This window comes from Mus caroli, chromosome 4, assembly GCF_900094665.2.
Source record: "Mus caroli chromosome 4, CAROLI_EIJ_v1.1, whole genome shotgun sequence".
Classification (NCBI taxonomy): Eukaryota; Metazoa; Chordata; class Mammalia; order Rodentia; family Muridae; genus Mus; species Mus caroli.
The window spans coordinates 98,467,350-98,487,902 of record NC_034573.1 but is presented as its reverse complement, the minus strand read 5'-3'; the positions used below and the strand labels follow the sequence as shown (position 1 = coordinate 98,487,902).

The 20,553-nt window shown below is 40.9% G+C and overlaps 1 protein-coding gene across 1 annotated transcript in view; it reads right to left on the bottom strand.

Moving 5' to 3' along the window:
* Usp24 (ubiquitin specific peptidase 24) overlaps positions 1-20,553 on the bottom strand; it is a 126,111-nt gene that overhangs the window by 23,183 nt on the left and 82,375 nt on the right. The window contains exons 39-55 of the mRNA XM_021159480.2: positions 18,068-18,129; positions 15,864-16,055; positions 14,671-14,788; positions 12,687-12,831; positions 10,218-10,337; positions 9,598-9,723; positions 8,709-8,807; positions 7,850-7,932; positions 7,307-7,448; positions 7,002-7,121; positions 6,390-6,610; positions 5,871-5,995; positions 5,324-5,465; positions 4,530-4,680; positions 3,110-3,205; positions 2,294-2,397; positions 634-747 (exon numbers count right to left, since the gene is read on the bottom strand). Of these exons, the coding sequence (XP_021015139.1) occupies positions 634-747; positions 2,294-2,397; positions 3,110-3,205; positions 4,530-4,680; positions 5,324-5,465; positions 5,871-5,995; positions 6,390-6,610; positions 7,002-7,121; positions 7,307-7,448; positions 7,850-7,932; positions 8,709-8,807; positions 9,598-9,723; positions 10,218-10,337; positions 12,687-12,831; positions 14,671-14,788; positions 15,864-16,055; positions 18,068-18,129 (2,160 nt within the window). The remainder of the gene's footprint in view (positions 1-633; positions 748-2,293; positions 2,398-3,109; positions 3,206-4,529; positions 4,681-5,323; positions 5,466-5,870; positions 5,996-6,389; positions 6,611-7,001; positions 7,122-7,306; positions 7,449-7,849; positions 7,933-8,708; positions 8,808-9,597; positions 9,724-10,217; positions 10,338-12,686; positions 12,832-14,670; positions 14,789-15,863; positions 16,056-18,067; positions 18,130-20,553) is intronic.

The following is a 20,553-nucleotide window of genomic DNA, read 5'->3' as shown; positions in this document are numbered from 1 at the left end:
GATGTGTGCTAGTGAAGACACACTTTAACTAGAGCAATGATACACTATCTTTAAGGCTCTATGGCTGGAGACACAGCTCGGTTAAGTGCCTGCCCTACAAAGAAGTTCAATCCCCAGAAGCCATGGTTGTTTTCAAAAAGGCACAGTAATGCACAGTGCTAGGAATGCAAGGTGAAGAAAGACGAACCTGCACACCAACGAGACCCTGTCTTTAAAAAAGGTGAGTGGTTCCACTCCTGAACATGTTCTCTGACCTCCATACGCAAGGGCATCCGGCTACGCATACATATATAAGCATACACACATGCCACATATGCAAATAAAGTGAGAGAGTGAGAGAGAGAGAGAGCGCATCTGAAGGTTCTAGAGAAAGAACTAGATAAAAACTTATTTTTCTTAGATTTTAAACAGCACCTCGTGGCTCTCACCTTACACTCTCTGCAGCCGCCCTTGCCAGAGTCTAGTTCAGCAGATGATTTTGGAGTGGCCTAATTTCCTTACTGCGTCAGTGGAAAGATTAAAGTGGACTCTAATCTGACAAATGATTTCAAGTTGAAATGTAAACAGAAGCTTTACTTCTAAATGGCAGGAAAAGATAAAAGGCTCTTTTAATTCAAAGATCTTGATACTTACTTTACCAATTCTCGTCCTTCAGAGCTAATAAAATATTCAACAAGCCACTGACAAGCATCCAAACTTTTTGAAAGTAATGCTTCAATAGTAGCGATCCATTCTTCAGTGTCAGCCCTTTAACAGAGCAGAGTGCAATGTCAGGCTCCAGCACGTAACTGCAGAGTGCATCTCACAGCACCACACCTGTCTACCTAGCTATCCCAGTGGCCAGGATCAGCAAAGGGCAGATCAACTAGTCACTGGCTACCCACGCATATGACAGTTTCCACGCTTGGGTTATCTATGATGTGACCCTCACCCACATACACAGGACGCATGTGCAGAGCCTTCACCTTTAACTCATTTTCATCTTTTACATCTTCCTCATCAACTTCAACTGATGAAGACCAGATGTATCACTTTTTGTCTGGCACAACTAAGCATGTGTCACCTACAGAACAGCCTGTTTTATATCATACTGCTAAAATCATTAATATCTTGTTCAACATTTGGACAGAGAAAAAAATGACCTGACTATACTACCCATCATCTCACACCACTCCTGAGACCCCAGCCTCACCAACGACAACAGTGAGAACAGACAAAATGGTGACAGTATAACATGCAGATATGAGTGAATTTCACAAGTCAAAGTACCAACTGAACTAAAAGACAGAAATGTGCTCTTTTTAAAATCATGTCACTTCTGGTTACTACACATAAAGCGAGACTGCCATTACTAATTATTTTTCTTCATGAGTCTGGCTGAAAAATCTTTCCCCAAACTCAGACATGAAAAGCTTATTCACTTTGCTAGCCAGTTTCCTTTTTCCCTTAGGTATTTTTTTTACAAGACCCTTCAACTCTCTCTCACCTTCAGTCATATTCATGGACCAACTATTACTAACCCAGAACCTTTATGATCCAGACACCTTGTCAGGTGCTGGAGATAAAAGCCAGCGATGAATAAGATACAGATCATCATGTCTGGAACTCTTAACATCACTCTGAACATACTGGATCAAACTCCTACATGAACTGCCACCGAACACAGCCCAGACTTTCTGATCTGGCACCTAGTGATAAGTCTTAATAAGTCCCTTACAAGTACTAGAAAAATACAACTAACCAGTCACTCATGGGTGGCCTTAAGCAAGTCCTGCTTGCTATTCTAGAGTCTTTCTTTCTGCCTAGAATGCTGCCTTCTCTTTCTTCTTTTTAAAATCCTCTGATTTACCCAATTCTCAAAGACATGAAATTTAATCTTATAGCACACTAATTTCTTCTTTAAAAATCAATTCTCGGGGCCAGGAGTGGTGGCACACTACTTTAATCCCAGCACTCAGGAGGCAGAGGCAGGCGGATTTCTGAGTTCGAGGCCAGCCTGGTCTACAAAGTGAGTTCCAGGACAGCCAGGGCTATANTTCGAGGCCAGCCTGGTCTACAAAGTGAGTTCCAGGACAGCCAGGGCTATACAGAGAAACCCTGTCCCCCCCCCACCGCCCCCCCCCCAAATCAATTCTCACTAAACCTTTCTTAAAGACTGAGGGTATGTTTCAGTAAGCTGATTATATTAGGTAGTACTGTGATATTTTGAAAAGCAGCATGTATAAATGTATTTTCTCATTGAATTAGCCAGTGTCTTGTGTAATAGCAGAGTACTTAAACATACCGCCCTTACCTGAGTTTTTTCTTTGTCCGTAGGTAAGTTTGGAAAAGGAACTGAATGGCAAGCTGCAAGCTCACTTTTGCCATGCAAGGATAATATGGGTGCTTTAATTTAGTCTGTGAGAGGGAAGAGGATATTTTTCATAAACACCTTACAGACAATTATATATTCTACGGAATGTAATAATGACAAATGATAAAGTTAGTAGGAAAAACCCTAATCTTAGCACTTAGAAAGTGAAGGCAGAAAGGTAAGTAGTTCAGAGCCATCCTCCATCACTTGGAGATGTCCTGGGTTACATACAACACGAAGGAAAAAGAAATGCCTACCCAGTTAATAATACACAACACTCATTTACATTGTTAAAGTTAAGATAGCTTTTCATTTTTAAATGAAATCTTTTTAGAAACGAGTCTTTGACCCTCTTGGCATTATTAACAATGGGACTGTAGACAAGGAAGCACTAGAAATTTTGAGTCTGACAGTATATGATTACAGTTAGCTAATAGAGAACAGAAGCAACTGATAAAAACCAACCGCACAGCCCTCAGGCTGATAGTCCCTAAGCCCGTAGCCTTCAGCCCCAGAGCCCCCAACTCCATAGCCACTAATTCCATAGCCCTCAATCATCCCATAGCCCTCAAATTTGCCACAAAATCTAAAAATTCTGTATGTGCAAACCTCTGCCACTCATTCAGAGTGTACAGCCCAGCGCTGCCTGCATGATAGTGTCATCCAGCAGGTAATACATTTACAGGAAGCCTGAATGCTAACACCTGAGATGAGGTCATTGCTTTTTTAGTTTTTTAGGTACAACTGGCTACTTACAGCATTCAGTGAAGCCAAGGACAAAACAAAACTGAAGTAGTCACTGCTGTACACATCTCTGTTCTTCATGAACTTGAGGTTTTCATCGCGCACCATCTACACAACAAAGTCAGTGGTTATTTTTAACAAACAGGCAGAATAATATGTACAAGATTATTTTCTAGCAAAATGTTTAGGTAATAAAGGTTTGTAAATAACAAATTATACTTTATAATTACCTTTTTCAAACTTTGAGTTTTGTAACAATGTGGGAGAAAAATCTTTCCTTTAAATCTAAGGCACTGTAGAAAGGTAAGCCATCTCTAATCTCTTTTGGGGATTCAACAAACAGAGATTAATTTTGTTTTGGTATGTTTGTTTTCGGTTTTTGTTTGTTTGTTTGTTTACAAACAGCGATCCCACTCCTTCCTGGCTCAGACAGCTCAGTTCTGTTTCTTTTGAAGGCTCCACATTTTCTTTAGAGTCTCTGCTTCTGCCTATTTAGCTTTGGGCTGTTAGGTCTGGACTGGGCAAGTGAACAGTCTTGAATTCAAACCCTTGCCTTGTGAGATGGTGGGCCATTTCTGTTTTAATAACCTTTGTTTAGTTCCATCTGAAACATAGGAGTAGTATCTCCTATTCTACAATGGATTTAGAAAGCTTAATCAGTTCATAGAAACCTCTTTAGTCAGGTGTGGTGGTGCATGCTTTTAATCTCAGCACTTGGGAGGCAGAAGTTGGAGGATCTTTGTGAGTTTGAGGCCAGCCTAATCTACACAGTGAGTTCCAGGGCAGCCAGGTAGTTGAGAACCTGTCTGAAAAAAAAAAAAAAAAAACAAAAACCAAAACAACAACAAAAACTCCACTACAACTTGTTTATCGTCTGTAGCACAGAGCAGGTATTTAATCACTGGCCATCATTGCTGGTGTAGTTGTAGCTACAAGGTTCTAAGTCTTGATTTGTTTTCTCATATAAAATAATTTCAACAACATGTCTGTCTGCTCAGGGATGGTGCTGGCTATCTTGGCTCATCTTTGTGGCACTATGGTTATGGCCTCTGTATCTGATAGAGGATATAGGACAGTGAGGGTGGTCAAGTGTCCCATGACAGCAGTAAACACAGAAGGCAGCCCCCAGGAGTGCTCTGAACTTAAAACATGGATTCTGACATTCATCTTGATTTTCTCCCTTAGAGAATAATTTATCTGCTCCCTGTCCCTTTCAAATATTTACTTATTTTTCATTTTGTGCATCAGTATTTTGGTTCCATTTATACATATGCACCATGTGTGTGCCTGTTCTGGGAGGTCAGAAGAGGGTATTGAATCCCTGGAACTGAAGTTATAGGTAAAGGTTGAGCCTCCATGTGGGTGCTGGGAACTGAACCCAGGTCATCTGCAAGAGCAGCGAGCCCTCTCTGTTCATGTACCTCTTTCTTACCTGGTATATCCGAGCAGGCATTTTCTCCACAAACAGTCCTTTCTTCTCACCTTTTTTAACCAGCTTGGTTAGAATAGACAGCCTGTCATTATTAGGCCTGTGGGGCCGAGGAGAGGACTGAGGTGAAATCTCAGGTGAAGATGGAGCTGACCTGAGAGACAAAAGTCAAAGAACTGTTAAGCGTAAAGGGTTTTTGTTAGATTTATATACTAGGGCCGTAAACAGAAACTGCATACTTTTCTGATTCAATAGAGTAAAGGCAAATTCATTGAGAATAAAACCATAAAAAAAACTTTCTGGTTATAGCATTATGCTTTGGACAAAAAGTACATTCAATATATGTATATATACACACACCTCAATTTGGATTGAAATTTAAAATCTCAATTCTGCCTCTGCCATGAATAATTTATATACATGCTTCTAAATACAAAGTAATTTCTTGCCAGGGCAATAAAGTCTGGGGAGCAATAAACAAACAACTTATTTTCATTTTAGGATTTCTTGTATGCTTAATTATTTTTAAACATTAAGCATTATATTATGGGGCTGGAGAAATGGCTCAGCAGTTAAGAGCACTGACTGCTCTTCCAGAGGTCCTGAGTTCAATTTTCAGCAACTACATGGTAGCTCGCAACCATCTGTAATAGGATCTGATGCCCTCTTCTGGTGTGTCTGAAGACATTGAAAGTGTGCTCATATACATAAAATAAAAAAGTAAACCTTAAAAAAAAAAAAGGCATTGTATCCTGAAGATCCCATCACCCACTGAATCACACGGCAGAGCAACTTACAGAGAGAGATCCTCAGCCTCTTGCCTTACGACGCTCACGCGGCTTTTCTTTGGCAGCACGGGTGAGTTCTGATCGGACACCCTTTGATAGAAGAGCATGTAGGCATTCCAGTATCTTCGACGGACGTCAGTGTATGGGTTTGCTATTTTATAAGACGTTAAGAGAGAAGGTTTGGTAAATAAGATGTTTTTCAGAGTGATTATCTATAATAAAGGGCCTCCAGACTCAACAATTTATTTACTAAATTTGCAAAGTGCAAAGCGTAAGAAGTGTGAGGTCTTTTTAGTGCTGCTGAGATACAAGTTAAGGTGCATCCCCTTGGGGTGGGAGGATGGAGGGAAGACTTCTCTATCACACTACACAATGAAGTTTTGAAAGCACAGCTGCTAGAACTGTCTTCTGTAAGTAATCATATCTCGCATTAGAAAAATAAGAAAAGAACAAAATCTATTGTATTTTTATATAAAGAATTATAGCTTCTAATCTGAAAAAACCCTAAATAATAAAAAATAAAATGAATAGAATATATCTACTTATAAATACTTACTTTGATCATAAACTTTTGGTCTATATTCTCCTCCAAAGCATTCATACTCCAGGGTCTCATCATTTAGGTCAAATTCTTCAATAACAGTGTCATTAAATTTATACCACTTTCCTTTTCCGCACCCCCTAGGACCCAGAGATCAGACAAACAGTTAAAGATTCAAAAACAATTATGTTCACCTCTTGCATTTGTCTCTATAGATTATGCACAGATAAAGCAGGTTAATCAAGAGCATCCAAGAAAATAGAGGTGTAGTGAAAAAATTATCAACTCAAGATGCAGAACAAAGTATAATCTGGATTTCTTTATAGCTAGGCATTATGATGCATGCCTATAATCCCAGCACTAGAGAGGCAGAAGCAGAAGTACTGAGAATCTGAGGCCAATGTAAGCTATAAAATCTTGTCTTATCCACTACCCCGTCCCCCCACCACCGAAATTTCTCCAGTGGTGAGCATGGATGGTAGACTTCACAGGGAAGGCAGAGAGCACATGAGGGCTTCTATAGGTAACCCTTACCGCCTGTCCTTAATGAAGGAATAGTAATGGCCAGCATGGGCCTGCCCACTGTGCACAATGACACCAACAAGCTCATAGTTTTCTGTGAGGGCAACTTTTTTCCGTGGGGATCCTCCACCTCCTTGATCCATAATCCTCCCATTTTCACCAACTTCAGAAGATGAATCCTGGCGAGCCATTCCTGCAACTGTGTAAGGCTCCATATTTAGCATCCAAGGAAACTATGTAAAAGTAAAAAGCACACCAATGTTAAATGGGAATGTACTGGGTAGAACCTTATAAAGTCAGACCCAGTGAGTCATGCTTCCCCAGAGAAGGGCTGACTCCCACTCCCATCTATACCCAGCATCTCTGTCTGTCTGTCTGTCTGTCTGTCTGTCTGTCTGTCTGTCTGTGTCACAGAGAAGGCACTGCATTTCATAACCATGGCTAGGGTGCCTTCCAGAAATAAAGGGAACATTTGTAGGTCCCCCTGTCGTACTAGCAGCAGCTTCTCAAACGAGGGCTGCACACCCCTCATGCTGGTCTCAAGAGGACAGAGGGTGTAGAAACAGAAGCAAGAAAGATGGGAGCGTCACTGTTGAAAGACAGTTCAGGAAGGGAAGAAGTTACCCGTATTTGCTCATCGTATTTAATGGAACGTCCGCTCTCCCAGTCAAAGCCGAATCTCATCAAGTGGATTACCAACACACTAGGTAAAGACTTAATGCACGTTCTCTTCACTGTTATTCTCTAAGGAAAAGCAAAAGCCAAAGTAACTCCCCCGAGGAAATTGAAATAATGATGTAAAAGCTTGTGGTGCCCATGTAAAACAAGGTGCAGCACAATGCACTGGGAGCAGCGAGCAGGTCGGCAGTGGCCTCCTACGGCGCACACAACACACTAACACTGTTTCTTGGAAAGGGCGAGTGCGATACCTTCTCTTTACACTTTTCACAGTAGTATGCATTACTTCCTTCTAGAACTTCACCTCTAACAAACTGGTCCAAAGAAATTTCCAAGCTTTGGCAAGACGTAACTCCTAGATTGAGAGCCATGAAAGCTTCCTCACGCTCATATCTGATTGGGAAAGACAGAAAACCATGAATGGAGAACCAATTCAACTGTCATGAGACCTGAACTTCAACACACTCTCCAACAGCCAGAAGTAGACAAACCTCAGCAGAAGAGCACACTGACAAAACCATCAATTTCAACAAGTACTTTAAGTCTACAAAGTAATTATAGAAACTGAAGAAATAAAATTCACTGAACATTTATAGATCCACTAAGAAATAAATCTACAAGTCAGTCAACAAACTAACATAATAACTTTTTATTTCTGCCCTCCCCCCCCGCCCCCCCCCCCAGGTGCTGGTATCAAAACCAGGGTCTTGTACATACGAGACATGCTGTTCCACTGAACTACACCCCTATCCCTAATAGTCACTGTTTAATGCAGTGGTGACATGTTCACTAACCTGTGAGGACAATCTTTGCAAATCTTCTGATCAGAATAGATGCCTTGGAAAGTATTCTTAAAAATTTGTTCTCGTCCCATTTTCTGTTGGAATAAAAATTAAGGTTTTAACCAAAAGCCCTAAAATGTACTAGCTGGTTCACGTAAAATCTTATTAAAAACTTTCCATTTAGTCACCAAACTCTAAAGGGTGATATTAGTAGTTTCGGCCAGATGGAAGGTAGTAACCAGTCCTTGGCCCAGTATCTGCAATGCAGACAGTCAGAAGAGAAAGGACAGCGCAGGCCACGAGAGCTGATCACTCTGAGTCATGCACTAGGATTCTGGATCTTCTTTCTGGACTACAAGTTGCAAGGTAGAAGCTTTGTTCAAAGGCAGGTACTATAGGTCTGCAAGTTATTCTGAACAGATGAAGCCTAACGATTGTGCTTATTGATATGATGGATAGTGGCAACTCTGGGCAAGTTGCTGTTAAAACAGACTGAGAAAGGCAGAAATCTTAGAGTCTAAGCATCAAAACAAATAGTAGTCTAGTCCTTTTGGCCCTTTGCCAGAGAGTCTCCCCGTTCCCAGACTGCCTCCAGGGCCATCAGTTCACTAAGCACTCTGCAACCAGACTACCTCTAGGGATAGCGCAAAACAAACAAACAAAACCTCATGCACAAATTGCCATTTATTATGAAATACAGATTAGGAACTATATTATCTTCTCAGCATAGGTGAATAAGAAATATTAACTGCAATAATGTGTAGATATTCATTTTAAATGCTGAAAGAATGAACTTGTGAGTCTCAGTCACTGTGAACCTACACTGTTCTCATAGCTGCAGGAGCCAGAGGGCAACGGAGACCTTCATTACCTTGAGATACTCATCCATCTGATCAATGAGGCTAGTGAAGAACTCATATGCATCCTGCTGCTCCCTCACATAGAGTTCCTTGTTCCACATCTTGAAGATCTACATAGCAAGAATTCAATTCAACAGGTGTTTAAAAGGAAAGAAAGCAGCATGCTCTGAACAACACATGGACCACACAGTGTTTCTGAACAACAAGCACACTTTTAGGGTCTGGATGTTTCTATTGGAGTGAGACAGGTTTGTACTCAGCCATCTATGCATTTTCTTGGTCCTTCCTAACATAGCAAGTCTGAAATCAAACCTTGAAATCAAACGTGGGTTCGGGGTAAGTCCTCAGACTACACAACAGTATCTCTCAAAAACGACCTCTGCTCTGTGACAAAATGCAGCAATACCCTTTCTTTGGAGGCACTAATGATACTGGCACAGGTTCAGAGAGATTATTGGAATCACTGCTTTAAGATTCATTTCAACTACTATTTTAACTTATGTGTCTCTGTCACTGTCTCTGTGCAGGTGTGTGCACGTAATGCAGAGTCAGAGGTGTCAGACCCTCCTGGAGCTGGAGATGCAGGGGGTTGTGAACTGTCTGGTGTGGGTGCTGGGAACCAAACCTGTGCTTCTGCAAAAGCAATACAAGTGCTGAGCTACCTCTTTCGTTCCTTTAAAGAATATTTTAAAGAGCTAAAATAAGAATCATAAGAAACAGTCAAAACAGATCAGCGGATCCCCAGGAATTACAAATGACATTCTTGACATTCTAGCCCTTTCAAAAGAACCAATTTGTTGAACATTCAAATCTCTGACAAGTTGTTAGTGATGAGAGAAAACCAAAGTGGAGCCAACCTCTTAAATATTATCTAACATAAACTATAGTTACTGTAAATACCTTCCAGAAATTCTCAGGCACATAATACTGCAGCTTGCTTTCCATCAAATGCCCAAAGAGAGACTGCACTTGGTAAAACACACTGTCGTCTGGATTGTCTGTATCATCGTCCACTGAAAGCAGTGACTACGAAGAAAAGGAGAAACGTGGAACTGTTTCACATTAACCGCAAACACGCATGCCCACTCTGCTGTTATGCTAAGGAGTGTCTGATTCACGTAACAATATCCAGGTTTGTCATCTCCTAGGGGGTCTGGTTAAGGATAAAGTATGAAGCTGATAAGATGAAGATCTCTAGACACATGACATAATACTTATGGAATAGTCTCAAAATATTGCCTGCTACTCCACAAGTTGTGACTGTGTTAATAAGATGTGCTGAAAATAGAGCCAGATAGCCTAAAATATTAAGTACAACTTCATAAAATAGCTTGAGAATTAATTTTGTATGTATAAAAATTACATTTGGTCAAATTACTGATTAAAAGAATAGACTTACAGACATGTGTGACTATAACATCTTTGCAGATTTCAGAAGCTAATAAAGAATTTTTAACTATAGCTACAAGCAGAGGCAATAATAATTAAGCATGCCAAACAGGAGGGGAGGAAGAGCTCACCTCCGGAAGCCCGGGCTGCATATACAGCTGCTGGAAGACCGCATTCATGTAACAAGTAGCGCCACCGTTCCTCAGCCCCACAAACCCTGAGCTGGATCTGCTATCCACTGGGGGCAGGTACTGGGAAAAAAGGAACAGAAACAGTGGGGAGGACAATGAGTATTCTACCATAGCACACTTCCACAACAGCCATTTGAGATGACTCAGAAGAAAAAGCAGTGGACTCAGATTTATGCATCCAGCTTGGTTTGAACACCAACAGAATCTATGTTCTTCAAGTACCTGTGTTAGGAGCTGGTACGATGATGAAATGCAATTATCTTAATGTCTCCTGTCTGTTCATAAAATATGTCACACAAAGCAGGTATTAGTTCAATCAAGATCAACCTGCAGTCATTCACTTATCATTCAACAAGTGTTTATTAATGACCTATCATGTGCCAGGCACTGTGCCAGGGATTAAGAGAGAACAAAAATGTCCGTGGTCCTTCATCTCCTAAGAGTTTACAATGTGGTTGTGTAGGCTTTATAGCATTAGCAGATACACTAGATGCCTACTACACAGCGATGTAATTGTCTGAATATTCTGAAATCTATCCTGAGGAATTCTGTAGTGCAACCATTCAAGCAAGGTAATGTTTTTATACAGTACCTTTAAAAAAACAATGTTTTTATACATTATTCTTTTTAATACAAGGTAATATTCTATTAAACTTTTCCTTTAAAAATGACAAGAAAATACCCCATTGTTTTATTTACAAATGCTATCAAATGACGCAGAGCCTAACATATTGCTTTTCTGTCTGTGTAGGACTAATCTAGATAAGACATCTTGGTTAATGTTCAACACACACCTCTGTAGGTAGAAGGGCAGTATACTTCTATGTGGAAATGTGACTGGCTTGGCTCTCTTACTGTAACCACACATGTTACATGTGTGCATCCATGTAATAAACAAACAGCTGACAAAAACATGCAGGATGCATCTTCCATGTTTTTCATTAACATCAGTGGTAACTGACACAGACTGTTTTCTAGGAGTTAACAAGTACTGACATTTATTTGTAGTAAAAAGCACAGATTTTTTTTAGGTTATGAAATTTTTTTTTCATTTGATTTTTTGAGGCAGGGGTTCTTTCTCTGTATCCCTGGCTGTCCTGGTAATCACCCTTTAGACCAGGCTGGCCTTCAACTAAGTAGTTTTTAAATGCTAAAGTACAGCACTTAGCACACACCTCTAGCTTACACCGCATCTCACAGTGCTGAGACAACGCTGCAGCTCTCTCCCACTGGCCGCGCTCTGGCCTGCCCGACACTTGGGGAGATACTTTTTTTTTTTTAAAGATTTATTTTTTATTTTATGCATGTGAGTACACTGTAGATGTACAGATGGTGTGAGCCTTCATGTGGTTGTTGGGAATTGAATTTTTAGGACCTCTGCTTGCTCTGGTCAATCCCACTCCCTGGAGCAAGTCCCTGCTTGCTCTGGCCCAAAGATTTATTTATTATTATACATAAGTACACTGTAGCTGACTTCAGACACACCAGAAGAGGGTGTCAGATCTCATTACAGATGGTTGTGAGGCACCATGTAGTTGCTGGGAATTGAACTCAGGACCTTTGGAAGAGGTCTTGACCACTGAGCCCCCAGGGGCAGCACATTCACATCTCAACTTCACACATGTAGAATTTTTCTTAATATATGATAAACTCTATGAATCTCACTGAATTTATCTGGTCTTGTAACTCAGTGCCTAGCATTCTGCCAGCATAAACTTACTCCAAAAGCAAAAACAAGAATATAAAAAAAAGCTAATAACAAAAATGGTTGGAATGTCACTTTTTATTGAGAGTAACTATTAGTCAGTTTGAAAATGGCTCATTTCTAACTGAAAGGATATTTTGTAATAATACAGTGGTTAAGTATAATAAAACATTTAGTTGATTGCAATATGTAAACATGCCATACCAAAAAATATTGACTTGGTTATGGTTAGGACAATGCAACTTGAATCTCAAACTCATGTACTGTGGGGCTAGAGAAACTCCACTGCAGGCAAAGGCACTGTGAAGCGGAGCGCCTGACTCTAATCCCCAGGTTCCACATGGTGGTGGAAGGTGAGAGGACCTCACTCCTGCAATTCCTCCTGGCCTCCATCCTGCTCCTCGTCATGGACATACCCACAAAAGGTTATATAAGTTATATATTTAGGAGACCATTCTAAAACAGGTACACGAGGGCTGGGGTGATGACTTAGGGTAAAGTGTCTTCTAGGCAACTGTGAAGTCTGCAGTTCAGGTCCCTAGAGCAAGCTGGCTACCTAGTCTAATAAGCTCTAGGGTCAAGTGATGCTTTGCATCAGCAAAACAAAGTGGGGCGTGACAGAGGAGGACACCAGGATCTCCAGCCTCTAGACCCACATACATAACCACACCCAAGAAAGAATATTAGTAGGTCTAAAAACTTACATCAAACTCCTTGGTGAGAGCAGGGTCAGGCTGATGATGCATTGAAAGTAGTTCTTTTGTAATAATCTGAAGATTTGAAGGTGAGCTGTCAGCTAACATCACAAGAACTTCATAGGCTGCCAACCGGCTATTTACTGTACTACACCTAAGAACAACAGCACAAGACATCTTCAAAAATCAACAATAGAAAACAAAATATAAACACTACAATCTCTTAAACATAGGCCTATGCCAGAAACCTATATATACAGGGGGCAGGAAGAGGTTTCAGAACTATTATCTTAGCCTGATAATAATCAGTAAAATCCTTTCAAATCAGAAAAAGGAAGCTGTGAAAATAAAGGTAGACTCCTACAAACATCTCAAATATGCCGATGGTCAATAATCCTCCAATGACACTACTAGCTTTCTATTGTATTACAGAAAATGGAAACAGAAACAGATAGCCTGTCAAATCAGTTTATGAAACGGACACAGGGGGAAGCAGACTGCCTTTACTGCCTGCCTTTCAATCCAGGCAGCAATTCTGAACTCTGACTAACCTGGCACTACCAAAGTGCTCACAGATGGAATGGATACACACAGAGGAGGACATCCAACCTCTCCAACCTCTGCGTGAACAGGTGTAAAAGTGCAGGGGGTGGGTAGCTCTTGGGTTAGCACTGCACCTGCCGCCACCGAGGACAAGTGCCACAGAGGTGGCACTGTCCTTTAATTCTTGTCTAGATGTATGAATTGAACAGGCTGGACAAGAAATGAACAGGGAGGCACTATACACAGAAGCGAAAGCAGTTCTTCTGTTATTGTGACAAAGAATATATTTTCTTTCAGAAAGATGTCATGTAATTTAAATCTCTTGTGCCTCACGGTTTTGTTGGAAAAGGTCACTGATGGATGAGCGGTTGGCACACAGGGGAGGATGAAACATGCCTGCTTTTCCATCCAGGGTGTATACACGAGTTTATTATTAAAATAAAAATCAGGGGGAGGAGTCACCAATGAATTTTTTTTCATTAAAACTGCTAGAGATATATTGTTTTATATTTACTGAAAAGTCAAAAATACTAATGTATTTCTGGTGCTTTAATTAGAATCCCAGAGACCTAGTGCTTCAAGACAAGACCAGACAGAAATGAGATGAAAGCCACAGCCCTAGGGACAGATCAAGAGCTCTAAAAATGTCTCCTCCCTGCCTTCCACTACATTCTGCTAGTAAGGGACTTCTCTAACTCGAAAAGTATTTACACATGCCGCCTTACAGGACTCCGTGCAGTCCTTTTTACTATGCCTTGCCTCTATCAGTCATCTCTGAAATTGTAACGCTGTTCTTTAGACAATAAAGTTCAATTCCAAGCAGGGTAAATGGCAGCTCACTGCTGCCTTTTCTAGGGACAACAGTCTCAACATCACTTGACTTGTAGACACTTCACATATCTCCGAAGACTAATATAAAACCTTGCTTCCAAATTGTAACTTTAATGAACTACTAGCAGCTGAAGACAGGAGAACATGGTATGTATGACCCAGCGAATGACCAAGTTCTAGACGGTTCTCCTAAAAGACCCTAAAGCCTATGCTTGGAGTCTGTTTACATTGGAGGTAATCCATTATTTCCCCTTCGGTGCTGGGGATTGGACTCACATCCCACATGGCTAAACGATGCCTTATCACCAAGCTAAAGTACCAATCCCTACACGGAATCAGGTACCACCTTTGTTTCCCTTGGAACTTGTTACTGACCAGATCGGCACAATGACTTCCTTCCCCAGCTTAATGATGAGAACCGTACCTCGGCACTTTCTCTGTTCACTGTGTGCCAGGCACACTGTAAACAGAGCTCATTTGCATGCACTGGTTTAAGTGGCAGGAAACAGGACAAACTCACAGGACGGAAGACAAATTCCAAGTTAAGAAAATCTTTTTGGACTACAGTTGTGAATTAAGAGATTTTACCAAAACTGAACACAACGTGCGTTTTCCATACTTTGGATGAAAGTCCTGCTGACTGATGGCGGCACTGCTGGCTGGAGAATGACTATTTAGAATAATTCTAGAAGCTCGGAAAAGGAAGTCATCTAACAATGGCTTAATCAGTGATGAACCTGGAACAGAGCAGAAGATCACGGTGAAGAGGAACACAGATTTTAATTGGAAGGTTCTACTGCACTTTCCTGTCAGAGCAGCACAGGCACCTGGGCTACCCAACTGCAATGTGTCTGGTTTAACTTAAAGTGTACTTTCTGAGAGCTCAGTATGCTGCACAGATCTGTGGCATGCTGAGATCAGGAAACAAGGTCAGGAATAGTAAGGTAAGGAGTGCCTTCTCTTGGAGTCTGTGACAGTGAAAGGAGTCAAGCTTTCACCTCGGAAGCCCTTGCATCAGCAAGTCCTCCACAAGGGCTAAAGAAGCTTTTAAACCTATCTTTGTCAGGTAAAATGGTACTCCTTCCTTCCTGGTTAAGAATCACTCTTTCTAAGCATCCTCACAGCCATGAAAATTCTACAGTGTTGGTATAGTTGATACTACAACTGTGACAGTTACATTTTGGTTTATTTTCTAAATATGATTTCTAGCATGTGGCTATGTATATACAAGTTGTAAGTGTACTCTAAGGGGGTCTCACATTTCCCCAGTGCCGAGGAGGTAATGGCTGGGGGACTACTTCCCGGATGAGGAGGTAATGGCTGGGGAACTACTTCCCGGATGAGGAGGTAATGGCTGGGGNTTCCCGGATGAGGAGGTAATGGCTGGGGGACTACTTCCCGGATGAGGAGGTAATGGCTGGGGAACTACTTCCCGGATGAGGAGGTAATGGCTGGGAGACTACTTCCCGGATGAGGAGGTAATGGCTGGGAACTACTTCCCGGATGAGAGCGTTCTTAAGAGGAAGAGGTTTTATAAAATATAACAAACAGCAAAAGAGACAAACAAAGATAGTAAACTATGTGCTAACTATGTCAACAATATAAAAGTCTCCATGAGATTTAAGGGCACAGGTAAAAGAGCCCCTGTGTTTTACTAATCATTAAAATTGCAGACAATCTTCTACTCCTAAAAGGTCAAATTTTCATGGAACATTTAGCAATTATCATATTGTCACAATGATATGCAATGCTCTGGTAGTAACTAAGAACTGAGGTAGTCTTTCTTATACAATAAAATGAAGCAATAATTACCAAGCATTTCCTTTTCTGCCCCACAGAGTGACAGCAGGGTCTTAATGAGCCGCAAATGTCCTGCCAATAGGATGTTGTCGGCTTCACTGGTCTCACAGTCTGCTGTTCGATTAGGTTCAAAGTTATCCAGCCATGTAATCTCATCTTCAAGCATGGTAGCGGGGCTGATTCTTAACTGGTCCATTTCGGAAGCTGAGAAGGGAGGGGGTTAAGGTGAGGAGGTAGAAATCTATTACAAAGGAAGATTTCTGTTCATGGAGTCAAAGCCTGGACTAAAGATATCAGTCTAAAGTCCTAATCTTTCACTTCACAGATCTCACCAAACTTGTCATTAGTAACCTTCTGGCTGCAGATTCAGTTAAGGCCATCTCCTGCATCAACTAAACACCTGACTGCCTCCTCTGTGGGGGCCACCACACTAATGAAGATGATGATCATTGCTCTAAAAAGCATCTGGTTTGGTGTTCAAAACTTCCCAGGGGAAGGGAGGGATGGAGAGTAATGAGAAGAACTGAGGCTCTCCACAGTGCTTCGTAAACCAAAGCGGCAGATCTATAAAGAGAGCGATCAGACATCATAAGCTCCCGTCTCCAAACACCAGAGAATAATTTCTCTTACCCTACCCAACAAGGACTGACAGTCAAATTCTACACTGGAAGCATGGCTCCAAGTATCTGTTAGCCTAGGCAGTTAGATTGCCATGGTCCCATTCTTTCTACCTTATACTTGAGTCAAGACATATAGTCTGTTATTTACTCCAATCTCCAAGCAACTCACTGCATTGCTTAGAGGCGGAGTCCTGATCTGAAAGCCAGGAAGGACCTGCCTGCAGAGCTGCTGCTGCTTAGGTCTATCAGGCAGCAGGTGTCGGCATGACGGAAGTGCTTCTAGAACGAGGTGCTGGGAAAAGGCTGCTTCTTTTAAAAAGCTGCTCTGTCGCTGCTCTAGAGCACAGAGACCAGCCACATGCTGTCCCTTTAGACCTCCAGCCTCCAGGCACCGTCTCTATGAATCCCCCACGGGGCTATCCAACTCGCACATTCACAGTGGATGCATATTTGCACCTGGCTTTGATGTTCTACTTCAATTAATATTTCTGTTGATTCTGAATTTTATTTCCTGTAATCTGAAGTGAATTTGAGGGTAAAGAGTAGGGAACTTGGCCTGAACAACTAAAATTTACATGGGAAATTTGTATTATTTATAATATATTTGCACTATTTGAAAGTACAGATGAGTAAAATCTCCACATTCTAAAAGGCAACTTCTATCACGGTTATTTCACTCACTGACTGACCTCTGTCACTATCAATATGTCCCAACAGATTCCAGCTGCCATTAAATAACCCCACATGTCAGAACAGGGGCTGGAGAGGTGCTCAGCGACACCCACTGGCTGCTCTTCCAGAGAACCTGAGTTCAGTTCCTTGTGCTCACGTCAGGGGGCTTAACAGGCAGTAACTCCATTTTGAGGGTATCTAACACCTTCTTTTGGCCTCTGTAGGCATCCAGGCACACGTGCATACATTCATACAGAGCATACACATTCACATAAGTACAGTAAAAATAAACCTTAAAAAAATAAAATGTGGCACCGGGTGTGGTGGGGCACGCCTTTAATCCCAGCCCTCGGGAGGCAGAGGCAGGGGGATTTCTGAGTTCGAGGCCAGCCTGGTCTACAAAGTGAGTTCCAGGACAGCCAAGGATATACAGAGAAACCCTGTCTCGAAAAACCAAAATAAATAAATAAAATAAAATAAAATGTGGTAGAATAAATTATGCTAGAGAATCAGATCCTTCATGTTAATTCTTTCTTAGTCCAATTACTAATGAGACTGCGAATTCTAGAGTTAACAAGCCTTCCTTGTAGCTGGCTGGGTATGGAACAGACCCAACAGGCTTAATGGCACATGGATTTATATGCCATTTCAAGAAAACAAAACTCAACGTCAAAAGTGACCGTACTCAGCTGGGCATGGTGGCGCACGTCTTTAATCCCAGCACTCAGGAGGCAGAGGCAGGCGGATTTCTGAGTTGGAGGCCAGTTTGGAATACAGAGTGAGTTCCAGGACAGCCAGGGCTATACAGAGAAACCCTGTCTCGAAAAACCAAAAAAAAAAAAAAACCCAACTTTCTGACAGGTACATCAGACATGGTCTGCCATTTTCACTCCCCCACCCAAATCAAAGTGAGGCTTTACTTACTTGTCAGATCATCTAATAACTGGCACCGCAAATCAAAATACTCCATACATTGAGACAGTAGTCTGAAAACCAGATAGATTTCTCAGTTATTAAAAAAGGCCTGATTTTAAAAGATAAAGCATTTTCTTTTAAAAAATAAGCTTACAAAGCAGCTGAGCAAGGTAATTTTCCTAAGCATACAATACTTACATTAAATACCAATTGAAACATGATGGAAATTAATAATTTTAATAAACTGTAGTCTAGGAACAATGGTGTAGAGAGAAGTAAACTTATAGGTGCATCGTATTGTAAACTAACATAAACACTGACTGCATTTGCTCACTCAAATGTGAACCAGTATCTACCAATTAGCTGTCAAGTGCATGGAGTTGCTGGACTGTTAAGGTGGGCAGGAGCACAGGTGGAAGGATCAGATTGGCTTTAATCTTGGCTACTACTACTACTTAGAGCTGGTGTCCATGGACACCTCATTTTTCTCAGTCTTGTAATTTCTAAATGCTTAGTATAGTCTTATTATAGAATGGATCAAGTGGGTGTAATGAACTAAGATTTTGAGATTATTTAAAACTACAGATAATAAAACATCCACACTCAGACCTTTCTGAGGGCAACACACACACACACACCTTGGTAAACTGCAGCACAATTAGCTATGGTAATTGCTAATTATATACCAAACTAAGACATTTTTAAAAATGTTGTGAAGTACAAGTTTCAAATGTATGAAAAGTGTAACATCCAACTGTGTGCAAAATTAAACAGCTTTATAAGTCATCATCTCGTCAAAAGGTTCTTTTGTTAAAAAAAAATCTCATCTCATGTTTTGTCTTAAAATTTACTCCTTTTATTTTACTGTGAATGTTTGTCTGCATGTGTGTGTGTGCTGTGTGTGTGTGTGCCGTGTGTGTGTGTGTGTGTTGGTGCCCACAGGGTTACTGATACTATCATATGGCTGCTGGGAGCTACCTGCCCCCAGGTCCTCTGGCCAAGCCCTGAGTACGCTCAGCTGCTGAGCCACTGCTGCAGCCCTCTCCAGTTTGTTTGTTTCCTTTAATTGTGAAGGAATTAAGTAACTAGCACAGCGAGGACAAGCCCAACAGCTTCAAGTTCTGAAAGCACGGAAGGCTTCCACTAGACAGACTGTCCTTCACACAGATGCTTATATTTAGAAAAACCTCACCTGGGAAGATCCCAACCCTGAAGTAACAAGGAGTCAAGGGGAAGTAGTCAGGTCCTTACAGGTAAAAATATTTCCTAAAATATTTAGTTTTAAATTATTAAAGAATTATTTTTCATTACTAAAAATATACAACTAACATCTACTTCAGGTTAAATCCTGATGGTAAGTTGCAAATATAATTTTGGGTTGAAAATTTCACCCATAATGATCTATTTTCAAACCAAAAATACTGACTTCTTATTTATACATCAGGATTTTAAAACTTAAAAGTCAAATGCTTTATGGTAACATGTTGATAATTAAATATGTGGACCATGAATTTTCACGCATTAGAAACTGTACAGAGTACAAGCATTCACACACACACACACACACACACACACACACTCCCGTAAGGAAGACTTATAAACAACAGATTAAAAAAATGAAAGATATCTTGTGTCATATGCCTCATCTAGAAAATACATGCACATTAAAATCCCAGGCTGGATAAAAAACTACAAAAGAAAAGAAATATCTTGATAACTTTGCTTAGATTAACAAAACGAACAAAAACTCCAAAAAACTCAAGTATTAAACTTAGAAATCAACGTAAGAATGCTGCCATTGATTTTTATAAGAAAAAAAGGGTTATGAATATACCATCAGCAACTGTCCATAAAATTAATATTCTGTATGAAATAAAAATTCTAGAACTCAAATATTAGCAAGGTAGAATTTTAAACTCCCAACTAAGAGAAGAAGTAGGCTAGGAATCCTTATTGGTAAATTCTACTAAACATTTAACACACTAACCGTAGTCCTCCAACTCTATGACCCCGGAGGGAAGGCAACACTTCCCAATTCTTAGGACAGCAGTGTCCTAACACCAAAGCTAGACAAAGATCCCAGGAGAAAACTACAACCCAATGACCTTCATAAATGCTAAAGCAAAATTCCCCAATATTAGCAAACCAGTACACTTAAAAAAATTCTAGAACATGAACAGGCTGGTTTCTTGGAATGCAATGCTAGTCAGACATGAAATGCATTACCAGAGAGGGAGTGAAGGAGCCCACACAAATCAGCTCCAGTGATAAGGACAAAAGTGTTCAACACGGAGGCTAAAGAGATGGCTCAGTGGTTAAGAGCACTTGCTGCTCTTGTACAGGACCTGGGCTCACAGATGACCCAACACCTTCTTCTGGTCTCTACAGGTACTAGGCACACACATATACAGGCAAAATGTCCATACACATTAAATACAACTAAATAAATTTAACGAAAAAGGAGCCAGCCAAGTTTAATGCTGCCCTGTGATCAA